Below are 14,163 nucleotides of genomic sequence, written 5' to 3' on the forward strand. Positions count from 1 at the left end.
CAGGTAATCAGGACCCAGCCATGTGTTCCCATAGGAGATAGCAAGCTTTTTCCAAATTGAAGGAAAAGAATTCTTATTTGCTGTGCTTCCCAAGGAGAAGAGAGAGTTGAAACCAAATAGGGTAATTGAGATGTCTGCCTAGTGATGCAGTAGATATAGTGATGTCAGAGAGCATGAAGGTGGGGGGAAGGCATAGCCCAGTGGTAGAGTGCGTGCCTAGCATGCACAAGGTCCTGGGTTCGATCCCCAGTCCTTCCATCAAATAAATAAATAAATAAACTGAATTACCTCCTCCACCCCTCACCACCTCCCCCTCCCAAAAGAGCATGAAGGACAGAAGAAAGGGAGAGGGAAGACAAAGCTGGGCCTGCAGTTTTCATGAGGAACTTTTGCCAACCTAGCTGGGAAAAAACTGATCCCTGCTAACAAAACAGGTGCAGGGTCCCTCCACCCCAGAGCAGCGATGGTCTCTGGAGTCTTGTCCCCAGTTCAGGACCCTTACGTGTTCCCACTTCATAAAAAATTGTATACAGGACAGGAGGGAGGCCTCCGGCTCACAGAAGCCCTCCCGGGGGTAGCATGGGGGGAACTGTGCAGTACTTAGGGTCTTTTTCCTGTCCCTGAGCTGTCCCTCTCTCCTGCTCAAGCAGAATGAGGGCTCAGAGGATGACCGAAGATGGGAGATTAAATCATGAATCTCCCTCTTGGAACATCATCCCAGGAGTCACAGTTTTGGGGATACTGGGTCATCTGTAGATGTTCTGCTTTATTTTGTAGTTGATGATAAAGTCAGTGACACAGAACCAGAAAAAGCCTCTTTTCTGAAAAAGTTACCCCCAAACGGCCATCCTTGTTACCAGCTCAGACCTTGAGTAGGATGCCCTTTGAGTAGCAGTGGGGCTGGCGTCCTCTCTGCGTGGCGTGGTCACCGATGTGTGTCTCCACGCTCAAGGCTTCAGCCAGGCTCTGCCTTAACTTAATGGACCTCTTGGCTAATTTGAGGGTAGGAGGGTTGCTAACGCCACCCTCATCCCCTTCCCCTGGGCTGTTTACCAGCCTAGACAGAGCCCTGTGAAAATTAGCAAAAGGTACCCTTTTCCAAAACCCTGTGAGGATGTGATCCTGCACCAGCTGTGCAGTTGGTGAGTGGAGTCGGGGGACTGAGCTTCAGCCCTGCCGATGCCCCCTGCCGGGTGCTTTTGTGCAGTGTGCACACTGCCCACCCAGATGCAGCTGTCCTGCTCTTCTCGTGGGTTTCTCTTCTTTGGAAATGTTATCTAACGTGGAAACGTTTCCTTATCGGGCCTGATGCCATCTCTGGTCAGTCATGCCACTCACATTGGACTGATGAATCATACTTTCCTTGGGGTTTCTCGGTGCCTTGCAAAGGAAGGAAACTGAGGCAACACTTTTTCTGGTCAGTTTTTCCCCCAACGTGACCCAAGCCTCAGAAGACGCAGTGATGCTCTTTAACTTGGCGGTGGATTTGCTTTCCCTTTCTCAATTGAAGGGAGGCTGGGCTAAGTCCGAATTACAGCCTCCTGGGCATTCAGCCCCATCCTCACTTCTAGCACAGGATCTAATCTTGCTGGGTTTCTCCTCTGTTCTCTCTCTCTTTCTCTTTTGCCCCCAAAATAGTTACTGAGTGGTCTTTCAGGTTTCCCTACCTGTCCTGGAATAAGAGAAATCCTCTTCGATTCCCCTGGGTTAAGTCAAAGCTGAGGGCTAGCAGTCAGTGCTTTTCCAAGAATTCCTAGCACATTCTTCCTTCTTAGACCAGGACACCACTCGGGAGCTGTGGCCAGACTCTCACTGGGTGAGTGGAGGAAGCCCGTCTGCCTCCAGTGACCCCGCCTTACAGCTTTACAGGAAGCTCGGCCCCTCTCAGTGATGCTACCCCCAGCTCTCTCAGATTCTCACTTCGCCCTGGAAAGGTGCAGAGGAGAGGAGAGTTCCGAATTCATCAGCTCCCAGTCATCAGCCTGGGAACCATCAAGTTTAAGTGCAACACCCAAGAAGCAATCAGCAATCCCAGACATATGATTCCTCTTATCCAGTCGATGGGCACCATGCCAAAACCCAGTCAGTGCCTCGAATGTCCTGTGCAGTGGGGATGCAAGGTCATTGCCACAATTCTGGAGAGGGCTGTCCAAAGTCAGTCCTTCTAACTCGTTACCCACAGCCAGACTGGTTTTTTTTTCCCCTTGACCTTTTCTTGCAGTGACTTTCAAACCAACCCTGGTCTGTGGTAGGGTCTTCTTTTCATGGGACAATGGAACAGAAGATGACTTTGGGGTTCAAGGAATCCTACAGGAGGAATGTCTGTTTGGCTACAGATGGCTATGGATTCTAGCGGATCCAAAATGGTCACTAAGGATCTTGCTGGTGGGCAGCTGGTTGCATGGGGTGGGTGGGGGTGGCAAGAGGGAGGGGAATCTTGTTAATTCAAAGCACAAAAAATGGAAGCCACAAATCTTGAATTAACAAAGTCTGACTTATCTGATATTTTTATTGAGGAATAATAGGGTATCTACTTGCTGCAAAAGATACAGACTTTGAAATAAACTAATATCAGATGAAGCAAGTCTTGGTGTGGGCGTGTCCTGGTCCCCTGACGTACTTCCCCTCCTGTTCCCCGCCCCCACCCCATCCCCACCCCCCACCCCTGCCCGGGCGTGGTACCGGTTCCCAGCTGGCCGGTGTTCCGTGAGCGTGTCTCTGCCGTGTACTAACCCTGGTTTTTCCCTCTCTGCCAGTACACCTCTAAGTTACTGTCTTGCAAGGTGACTTCCGAGGTACTTTTCCACTTGTTTGTCTTGGTCTGCTGCATGCCTGACCCAGGTGCATGCTGTCGTGGTTTGCCGTTTCCTGGTGGGCTTTTTCTTCCTGCCTTTTCTGAATGGGGTGATTGCCTTGAAATGTTGGGGTCCGTGCAGCTGTGATACGCGCCGCTGGGCTTGGCTGTGCTGTGTGCTGGGGTCGGAGAAGACCTCGTCCTGCCTGTGGACCTGGAAGATGTCTGGACGAGAGGGCACAACCGATGGGCTCCTTGGATTTTCTTTCATTTCTTCAGGCACTGATGTAGCAAGTCTATTCTGGTCTCATTAGAAAACAATGCAGCTCAGTCCTCTGTTCACATTAACACCAACCCAGAGAGCTCCATGCCATTGCTTTAGGATAAGTTATTCCAACTGTGAACCAACCCAGTTCTCCCTCCCTGCCATCTTTAAACCTGTCTTTTTGTTCTGGAGCATCTTTAAGCATTGAATTTCCCCCAAAGCCTCCACAACTTCCTTTTACACAGATTTCACAAATCTGTGCTACGAAAAAGCACGGTATTTTTTAATCTTTCCCCTTTTTTCACATATATATTTACTGTTTATTTATATGCCATGAGAAAGCATAATGGTTTTCATATTTTTAATTTCTATAGTATCATATTATTTTTATTTTAAAAGAATTATTTCAGATGCCCAGAATTGTAGAGAATCTATGTTCATTCGCCTGGTTAACAATTTATTGAGGACCTGCTACACATTGGGTTCTTTTCTAGGTTCTGAGAATACAGCAGTCAGTGGAACAAAGTCCCTAATGCCATGGGGCTGGTATTCCAGCGTGCCACATATGACAGAGGGAAATAACAAAGCCCATCTAAGCCAGCTTTGTCCATTCTTATTGTTTCATAATATTTGCTTAATATTTTAGAAAGAAATTAATAATGCAAGTACCATTCAAGCCCTCTTGTTACTTCTCCCAGTTCCCAGATCTCTCTCTCCTGAGAGGTAACTGTTCTGGAGTTAGGTGTTCATTGTGTCTGTGCATGTGTTTATCCTTACACAGGTATATCTGTAGACATAAATAATATCATATGGTTTTGCATGTTTTAAAACTTTCTATACATATATTACATTGTAGTGTCCTGTCCTCTTTATTCTGTCTGCATTGTTTTTAGATTTGTCCATGTTGATCCTTATGGCTCTAGTCCACTCATTATAACTGCTGTATAGTATTCCACTGGATGAATAGATAGAGATCTCTATCTATTCATCTCTCTAGTGATGGAAATGTAGGTTGTATCTCTTTTTTTTTTTTTTTTGCCATTACAAACAATGATGCAATGAATGGTATTGTACACAACTCTCTGGGTAACCATTGGAAGAATGTCTGTAAATATACCTAGGAGTGAAAATACTGGTTACAGGGCTCATCCATCCTCCCATTCACTGCCTATTGCACGCTCTTCTTCAAATTGAGTGTGCTAACCTGTAACACAATATAGGTTTTACGTCTCCATATTTAGCAAAATAATTATCATTAACTGTAGGTGTGAGCTGATGACTATCAGTAATTTTTCTTTCACGAGATGTGAAATGAATTTCAGATCTTTCATCATTACACAGCCTTCCTCAGTGTCTAATTGTGATTCTCCTCGAGGGAATGTCAGATGAAGAATTAGACCCTAAACCCACATCCTCTTCGAGTCAACATTAAGATTGATGACAGTCTGGTCAAATACATCCCAGGAAGATAAAACTGGGCCCTGTCTGTCTTTAGTTGAAGAGATGGGGTGTAAAATATTAACATAAATAGTATTTAACATATCTGTCTTTTGTTGCACACCCCCAAATAAAATTGTCTCAGTTGATTGCTGCTCAAAGCGAGTCACTTGAATTCCCTAAGCATTAGAGAGAAAATTTGATTTTAGAGGGTGTTCAGAGAGAATTGATACCTTCACCCCGGCCCTGACCAGACCTAAATCTGAATTAATTTGTGAAAACGATAAAACCTTAAATCAGGTCTTTCTATTATTTTTTGTTTTTTTGTTTTTCTGTCTCTGTTTCTATGGAAAGAGTGCTTATCGCTCCTTCTGATGCTTCTTCCTCCAAACTCCTTCCAACCACTGGGCAGCAGTGGCGCCTGGTGGCCCAGGGCACAGACGCCGCACCCAGAGTTCTGGGTTCAGATGGTAGCCTTTCCTCTTACTCGCAGACGTCCGTCAGGTTACTTAAACCTCCCTGGGCCTCAGTTTCTTCACGTGTGAAATGCGAGTAACAACAGTATGAATCCCCTAGGACAGGAGTGAGGATTGTAACAGTAGCTGGTTCGTAGTACCTGGGATGTAAGTGTTTCCTGTTATCAGAGCTCCAGAGGCAAGTACTTTTTTGGCCCAGAAAGGAAAGGAATGGGCTTTACGAAATAAAGTTCATATGTAGAAATAAAACTAACAGGAGCTCTAGATTTGCTGGAGGGTTATAAGCACGCACACACACACATGCACACACACAAATAGTACTCTGAGTAAATTACAAAACAGATGCTCACCCGGATACCTTCCCTGAGGACTTGCATCTTCAAAAAGCCAGTTGTGGGCTGGCTTCATCGCTGAGCAGGTCCTAGATCATAAGCCCTGCAGACCTGGAGACAGTTTCACAGCAAGGTCACTGGCTATTTTAATAATGATATACTTATTATCTTACCTATGCCTTGACTAGAGGCCTTAGATTTCATCAGAAATTCGGGATCATGTAGTGGCATATAAATTAGGGGAATACAGTTAGAAAAGAGGGCTTTTTATTGGTATACATGAATTATTTGGGCTGCAACAAATAGATGTTCAAACCCAAGCTTTGCCAAATGTTTCCATCATTATAAATATCATTTCTCTGCCCGTTCCACTTTTTGTGACTAAACTCCACGAGGAAAGAGATTATTCTATCCTTAATGTGAAGACTCTTGGTAGGAACCCGATAAAGAGCCGTAAGATGCACGGATAGATGGACTGAAACAGGTTCCTGAAGAACAGAATAAATTAAATTTATTCAGGATGATTGAGAAATAAAATGGGGCTTAAATAACAAGAAGAAAAGCATCTGAGATGGAAAAGGACTATTTTTTTCAGAACCTTAGGTTTATTTTTAGCTTTTATGTAAACCATTCAGTTTGTATCTGCAAGGCAAGCATAGGACCATTTTACACAGTGAGGAGCTCCTTATAAAAATGCCTTATGTTTGGTAGTTTGTAAAGCTCCATCACATGATGATGGAAATATGTAGTTGTTGTTTAAGAACTTGTTGCACCCTGGGAACTATGCTAAATGCTTTACGTACATTATTCTCAGACCAACTCGGCACTGTGGTTTTTATCATTCCCATTTTACATATAAGGAAACTGAGGCCCAGGAGTCATAGTCTTTCCCAAGGTCACGTGGTTACCAGGATTTAAACTTAGACCTGCCTGGACTTCAGAGTCTGCACTGCCTCCTAAGAAAAGTCTGTGACGTAGGGCAGGTGCTGTGTCCATTTTACAGATAAGGAAAGTTGAGACCCAAGATACCATGAACAGCAGCAACCTGTTCCAGGCACAGAGCTGGAAATAAAGCTCAGGACTTCCAATTCCAGCCCCGCACTGCCTCCCGGTACCATGTTACCACGCATTGACCAGAGGACTCCTCTATGTATCAGCCTTGCAGTCTTGCTTTCCTCCTACTGACTTCTTATTCTTAGATATAGAGTAAGTGGCCATGATATGTTTACACACAAAACACGTTAGGACATGGCTTCACGGTGAACGTTCCTTTGGGAGACTGACTGAGTTGTGTCCTACATGTCCGATCCAGCCGTCCCAGCTAGGAGGACTGGGGAAGTCTTCCCCCGGGAAAGCACAATGAAGCCTTGGGAAGTCCATTCATTTGTCAGAGATGCAGAGAAGCAAGTTGAGATGCCCCTCTCCCCACAACACACACACACCTTTAATCTACCCAGAATTTGCTTATGACTGGGCTCCCATCACTGCCTGGAAACCTGCATCTCCTTGCTTCTCTAGTGCCGCTAGCATCTCTGTCCCTTGCCCAAATGATTGTTCTTAGATTAAGCAAAGTCTTCACCACGTATTGGTTGGATAACCAACCAGCATTGGCCCTGCTGGACTTTTCTTTAAAATCAGAAGCTGCACATCCTAAGCTAATGCCAGAGTCATTTAATTGGTTGGCCTGCATGGGCTTGCTTTTGGTGCAGTACTGTGAAATTGAGCACTGTGTTGGCCACCTAAATGTCATTCATCTGGCTGTCATCTTGTTCAAACTAAAGCTGGAGCCGACCGGCTGAAGGTCCCCCTCCGGAGATCACAGACCCGTCCTGGGAGCCTCCCCCCGACGGTGGGGAGCCTGTTTGTCCTCGATGCTGTCGCCTTTCATTTCCGCCGTTAGCACCTGTGGCCCTGAGGTTACATCAGAACGCTCAGATGGCTTTTTGTTGTCCTGAGAAAGTTTTTTTTTTTCACTGAATTCCTCTTTCGAGAATTATACCCGAGTAGACTTTTGTGATACGAGTATGAACAACAGCTTAGGTAGGTCCGCAAAACTTGATGGAATGAACCCACACTGGTCCAGTGGTTTGGAATTACTTTCTGGTCTTCTTGTTGATGAAGAGACTAAGACCAGCCATAGCTGTGCTGTCCAATGTGGTAGCCACTAGTTCCCTTAAGGAAGCTGGAATTAAGATGACTTGAAATCAAATACCTCATTTCTCAGCCACACAAGATGTATTCCAAGTGGTCAGCTAGCCACAAGCAGCTGCCATGTTGGATAGCGCAGATACAGAACACTTCCACCAGACCGCGCTGATCCGTAGCGTGTAGAGGTCCGCTTTGTTATCTAAAAACTCGATGCAGGGTCAAGTCTGGTTCAGAGAAGCTTGCAGAACATTTCAGGAAAATTAAATATTGAAAACGATGGGTCAAAAAGCAAGTGAACTTTGGCTCTGAGATGAATCCCACACTCCCACCCCTTTTACTTTCTTGTCTCTCCTACCTCCCTGTCCTACCAGACCCTTGACCACTTTCCCCTCTCATTAGATGTTGCTGAGAGAGAGAAGGGAGGAAGGACACGGAGAAGTTGGCTTGTGTACGTGACTAACATCCATGAACCCTGAGTAACTGTTTGCCCTCTCTCTTCAGGTCCTTGAGGCCACACGGGTTAATCGAAGGAAGAGCGCCCTGGCCTTGCGCTGGGAGGCGGGGATCTATGCCAACCAAGAGGAAGAGGACAATGAATAATCAACTTTCTTCCACCCAGGAAGCTTCTTTGGTGCTTGGGTTACCAAGAAACCAAGAAATCAACACATCAAAGCATTTTAATAGGATATTTATTAAAGTGCAAACAAACTCAGCAATCCTTATGTAGACCAGAAGCCGTGATGTACAATGATTCAAAATAAAGTGAAAAAGAAGTCCACCCATCAAACTCGAGATCTCAAGAGTCAAAAGAGAAAGGTTTGTGACTCAAAGGATCACCTGGATTGGGTCCAATCCGCAATTGATCCGAAAGGACAAAGAAGTTACAAGCAAATCAACACGGTTGCTACAGGCAGAACGGAGACCAGCCTAGCTGGGTGATGGGGAAGAACAGCGGTGGGGCGGCCACTGGGAGAGCCGCAGAGCTGGTGCCGGCCGCCCGCACGGGCTGTTTCCCTGCGCCCGCACTGGCTTCCCGCCCTCCACGGCATCAGCGGTGCTGGGCTGACTCCGTTTGCTCCAGCAGCCGTAAAACTAATAATGTTTCTCTCTCTGCCCAGAAGAGGCAGTCATGATTCCACGTCTCTTCCATCTCACTGTTTTTAATTGGGAATAATTCACCATCACCACCTATATTTTGAAGACAATTATTTCTTCCTGTTGGAAACACCATCAGCTCTCCATGAGGAGGTTGAGGAAGGGGGGAGAAAGCCAAACCAAATGGATTCTTTTAGCTTTAGGATCTTGTCTGCTTCTGAGATGGACTGATCTGCCGTTTATGAGAACACATTTTCACAATTCTGTTTCTTCATATGAAAACTGTATTTAGCGGGCAACAAGTATTTTTTATGCTGGGATGGGGGAATATATCCATGTATAAAACCTGTACACATTGAACAGCTTGGTTCAAGAGGGCAGGGGTATTTTTAGAGTGGCAATAATTGCAAAAAAGGGCAAACTCTACCTACACGAGGTAGATGACAAGAAATAAAAAGGTGTTTATAACTATATTTTATATATAAAGTGGACCCTTGAGGGAGGAGGAAGAATGATAGCTTATTTTGGATCAATCAGAAAGGAAACAGTTAAAGAAAGGTCATGAAAGGTAGAGAGAGAAGCCAGAAGAGAGAAAAGAGGGGGGAAAATAAATAAAGGAAGGAAGAGATATTATTTTTGCTGAGTAACCAGTGTTTTTCAGGATGATACAGAGAAAAATATAGAATAGAAACTTAAGTGCAGGCTTAGGATCAGCTACAGCCCTAAAGATGGTGTGTGTGTGTACGTGTGAGTGCACACAAGCCTTTGCGTGTTTGTGTAAAGCATGTGTGCGCTCACGAGTAAGAGTGTGTGTGTGAGGATTAAAATTCCAGAATGATCATGGGACAGGGGTGTTCACTGATTTCCTCCAAAGCTGTTTGCCAGCGTCAGGAATGAGTGAGAATTTCTTTTTTATGAAAAGGACATAGAGGCTCCAAGCTGATGCAGCGTTTGTGATATTAAATTGACCTAACATGGTGTTTGCATGAGTCACAGTGGCAAAGTTTTGAGCAGTTTTGTAATTTGACATTCAGGAAAGGATCATATTTATTCTCCTGCTTTGTATTCGTGCTTAGGACATGTAAGCAAGGATGCCAGCTTCACTCTTTCTGTCATTTGAAGCAATATGATAAGGGCATTCCGTAATTGAATGCTCTCTCAATTTCTGGATGAGAAATTTTCAATTCTGACTGTGAGAAAAAAAAAAACTGACCAGCCTTCTTTTTTTCCCTCCCTGACTTTGTTTTAAAACTATGATTTTTTTTTAAAAAAGCAATAAGTAAGTCAGACCTCACTAAAATTCATTTTTGTTTTTGTATTACATCACAAGCACTAATATGTTATTCTGACGAGTAGCAATTACACAAGATTTGTATGTAGGTATCATGCACATTATCTTTGCTTTTTTTTTTTTAACTGGCCTAGTGTCAACTTTAGGGGAAAGTTTATTCACAAACAAGTGGTGGGCACAAAGTCAAAACAGAGCTGTCTGGTAACTTACAAGGATCCTTTAAAACTGCCAAGGGAACCTGCAATTTGAAGCCAGATTCTACAGATGGGTAACTGGCACCATCTTTGTATGGCTCATTCTCCTGCATGTTCGGAATGAATAGTCAACAAAATGTGCTGGCCCCTGAGGGTACAAAACCGATAAGATCCCTGCTGTTAGGAATTCATTCTCAAGTGGGGGGCTGGCATGGAGACAAACATCCCCAGGAAAATGAGATCTGTGTTAGAGCAGGCGTCCTGATGGGTGAAATGGGGGTACCGGGAAGGGACGCTTTGCCTGTGGATTTCGAGCGTTCCCAAGGCAGGCACAGGAGTGAAGACAGATGGGGTGGCAGCTTCATGTCGTCCAGGGGCACAGGGGCAGCCAGGATGCCTGGAGAGCAGAATGGTCCTGTGGGTCGCACAAAAAATGAAACAGGCTTCACGGCTTCTGGAGTAACCCTGGATCTGGTAGGGACCGTAGACATGATACAGACAATCTCCCCATAAGTTTTGGTTCTGTTTCAAAGGAAACTGTATACCCATTTGAGAAGAGCATGAGCAGATGGAAAAAAAAAAAAGCCCATACAATTCATGGGATCGCTTTAGAGGCAGATAAATTGGTCTTTGACTTCAGTTGACTGACCCAGACACGCTTACTACCTAGAGCCATAGAGCCGGGATCCTTGGGTCCGTGCTGCAGGTAGGCAGCAGGCGCAGTGCTTCCGTGCCCCTCCCACAGCCACAAAGCCGTGTAACTGTGGCCCCAACATCTCCACCCTTTCCTCACTCCCTTCTGCTGCCTTCTGATGACTGCAGTCAGTTTCCTGTTCCACTCACTTAGAATCCTACTAAAATGTAAATTACAGTTCCCTTGGAAGAGCCAGATTTTCTCTGCGCGCCTGAGTTTTTGTACTCCTTCGAGAAACACTGGGCCATGGCTTTGTACATAGCGCTGTGCTAGGCTCTGGGATCCCAGGTGAACCCTTCCCCTTTGTGAAGACGCAGCAGACCAGACCCGCGGAGGAAAGTCACACCTGCCTAACCCATCGAGAAGAAGAGGCTTGTCCAAAACCCAGCCTCTGACCCTCATCCCGCCAAGCAGCACGCAAGCTTGTTAATCTCAGCTAGAACAAATGTTTAGATTCTGTAGATGTTAAAAGCTTTCCTGAAAGAATTCCGTTCCACCGTGTTTAGAGATGTTCACTTTCCTCCAGAACTGATTAACTACTGACATTCCTTGGCTATCTCGTCCAGAAATTATGGAAAACAGGGTCTGTCAGTGGCAGGGTAGGCTGGGCTGTGTCCTACGTGAAGGACACAGTGCAGTGTCCTTGCCTCTTCTCACCTGTGCATGCTCTCCACCCTAGACAATGACATATAAGCCGTATGTAGATCACTGTCCACAGATACACACAACACACACAAACACACACACACAGCGTTGCAAGGGACACTCAAACAGTGTTGACTCTTGTCTCTGAAGACAGATAAACCTTTTTTTCCAACTAAAGAATGGATGTAATTAAACTATGTATTGAAAAAACAAATAGCCTAAGTGTTTAGCGATGGTGAATATATCCAGTTTTAGTGACAGAATCAATTTCCTGAATTTTAAGCATTCAGTGAGTGAGCTGCCAATTTTTGATTTTGTGTTGCTCTCGACCCAAATGACTTTTTTTTTTCTTTTTCGGAGGAGGAGGGGGGAAAAGCAGCAATACTGTGTTTGAAAATTATACTCTGTATCTGGCTCTCCTGTGTATGTTAACCACTTAAATGTTACTATCCTGCTTTGGTTTTATAGTGATTGTGAGGCATTCAACGCAAGTATACAATTATTTTCTCATTAAAACCCAGTGTGTGTTGTGTTTTTATAAACGATGGTTGCTTGTTTGACTGCCGAGGGAGTTTGGGTGACCGGGCAGCCCAGGGGTGGCAAGCCTGCGCTCTTGCCTCTAATTCCGTGGTGGCGGCGTCTGTTTCTTGAACATTTGGAACCAAGGAAGCAAGACAAGCTGGTGGTGCACCCCGGTAACAGGCTGTTCCCAGCGCTCCCTTTGCAAGGTTGTCTCCAGCTGCCCTGGCTGGAGTCCACACTCAGCTGTTCCCGTCCATCCCACAGCCTAACCCCGGGCACTAACTTGCACCCAGACCTCCTGTTTCCTGCTCTTCCTGGGGTCTCCTTTCCAGCTGCCTCTTTGTCCATCTCTTCCCACTTCTACAACTTCTTCCAACCTTCCCCCATCCCACACCTCCCAAGATTTCCAGCCGTTTCCTCCCGTTCTGGGCAGCTGGAGGCTTCTCTCTGGCATCTTCCAACCTCTCTGGGGTGAGAGTGCAGAATTTTGAGGGCAGGGGGTTGACAGGCCCCTTTGAAAATGTGATCCAACTCTAACATAACATTTATGAAGCATTGAGAATGGACGGGCACTTGGCATCTTTCCATGAACGTCTTCTATTTGTTTCTTACAGCACCTCCATGAGATACACTTTGTTTTGCTTTGTTTTTAATGCAATTTATTTTTAATTTATTTATTTTTAAATTAATTTATTTTATTTTTAAAAGTTTTGGGCGGGGTGGTAATTAGGTATAGTTGATTTTTAGAGGAGGTGCTGGGGATTGAACCCAGGACCTCATGCATGCTAAGCATGCGCTCTAGCACTTGAGCTATACCCTCCCCCCTCCCAACACTGTTTTGATTGCCATTTCATATGTTAGGAAAGTGCTGCCACATAGCTCATGAATAGTAGCACCTGAATTTGAGCCTGGGCATCCTGACTCAAGCATCGCTCTTACCCAGTCTTCCCACAGAGACGCACACCGGCACTTCACGTGCAAGGCCCAGTAGACCTGGTGATGTGTGGGGGTCCAGGTGACCTTAGACACCTCTTCCCACTGTGCTGTCCAGGAAGACGGCTCTGGTGGGCCAAGGCCAAGGCCATGATAGGGGCTCAAGTCTTGCGCAGAGAGCAGGGTTTTGGTGGCTGCAGCAAAAAAAGTTTATTTGAAAAAACTCCCTCTGGGCTCTTTCCTTTGGGATCAGCTCTCCCAGGAGATGGGGGAGGAGACGGCCCGGGCATCCCTGTTGCCAAAAAGGAACCAAAAGTGCAAACGGGGTGATGAAAATGTGCTGAAATTAAATGGCGGTGTTAATTGTACAATTTCATAATTACTGAAAATCATTCAATTGTACACTTAGAAATGAGTAACTTTTTAAGCATGTAAATTATACCACAATTAAAGCTGTGAGCAGAAAACAAAGGGATGGGGGACTAAGAGTCCAGGGAAAGGAACCAAAGAGGCCACACAGCTTGAGAGGAACGAGAGGAGTCTTTCGGGCCAACGTTCAGCCCCCAGGTCAGCAGCTAATAAGGAAGGAAGCTCTCTGCCCTTGGGGTCCCCCCTAAACAGGAGCAGTAGTGTGATGGCTGTGGATTCAGCGTCCTGGTCCTCTTTCCGTCCATCATTGCCAGCACCTGGGGGCATCAGGCAGCGCCAGGTGAGTCACGGTACCCAGGACCGAGGTTGGGTGGGCGGGGCTGGGCTGGGCACGCAGGCTGTGCAACGCAAGGCAGCGGGGTGCCTGATACGGTCAGAATTTGGGGGTGATTCTTACTGAGGAGGCCTTTCCTGAAAACCCACCAATGTGAGGGATTAGCCTCTAAGGGGCCGAGGGCAGGGAGGCAGAGCGCAGTGGGGAGCTGGCGGGGGCCCATGACCACTACCCCTGGCTCGTCTCCCCTGCTTCACGGGCGGGGAAGAGACTGATGTGGGCCCGTGAGGCCACCAGGTTACTTGGTAGCCGTGCCCCTTTGAGTGATGGGCTCCTTGGACCACAAGAGGGTGTCTCCCTGCCCGCCACCCACACAAGACTCAGACCCGGACTTCTCGGGGCACAGAGAACAAATGGGGGATCAAAAGGAAGAATTCGAAAGGTTTTCTTTGGTTTTCATTTGTTTGTATTATGAGGGGGAGGTAATTAGGTTTATTAATTTATTTCTATTTGGAGGAGGTACTGGGGATCGAATCCAGGACCTCGTGCATGCTAAGCATGCACTCTACCACTGGGGCTATACCCTCCCCCTCAAACAGTTTTAAATATGTGAGACGACAAGACAAAGCGTGCG

General features: G+C 46.0%; 1 protein-coding gene across 7 annotated transcripts in view; it reads left to right on the forward strand.

The window, feature by feature from the left end:
• The window catches only part of PALM2AKAP2 (PALM2 and AKAP2 fusion), a 424,157-nt gene extending 413,521 nt beyond the window's left edge, over positions 1-10,636 (forward strand). For 4 of the 7 annotated variants that reach the window (XM_031450167.2, XM_031450171.2, XM_064490388.1 and 1 more), the window contains 2 exons: positions 2,757-2,795; positions 7,954-10,636. In XM_031450167.2, coding sequence (XP_031306027.1) covers positions 2,757-2,795; positions 7,954-8,052 — 138 coding nt within the window. In that variant the 3' untranslated portion in view covers positions 8,053-10,636. The remainder of the gene's footprint in view (positions 1-2,756; positions 2,796-7,953) is intronic. The other 3 variants (XM_031450169.2, XM_031450170.2, XM_031450172.2) reach the window with 1 other exon arrangement.
• Positions 10,637-14,163: the final 3,527 nt, after the last annotated feature.

Source organism: Camelus dromedarius, chromosome 10 (genome assembly GCF_036321535.1).
Source record: "Camelus dromedarius isolate mCamDro1 chromosome 10, mCamDro1.pat, whole genome shotgun sequence".
In the NCBI taxonomy this organism is placed as follows: Eukaryota; Metazoa; Chordata; class Mammalia; order Artiodactyla; family Camelidae; genus Camelus; species Camelus dromedarius.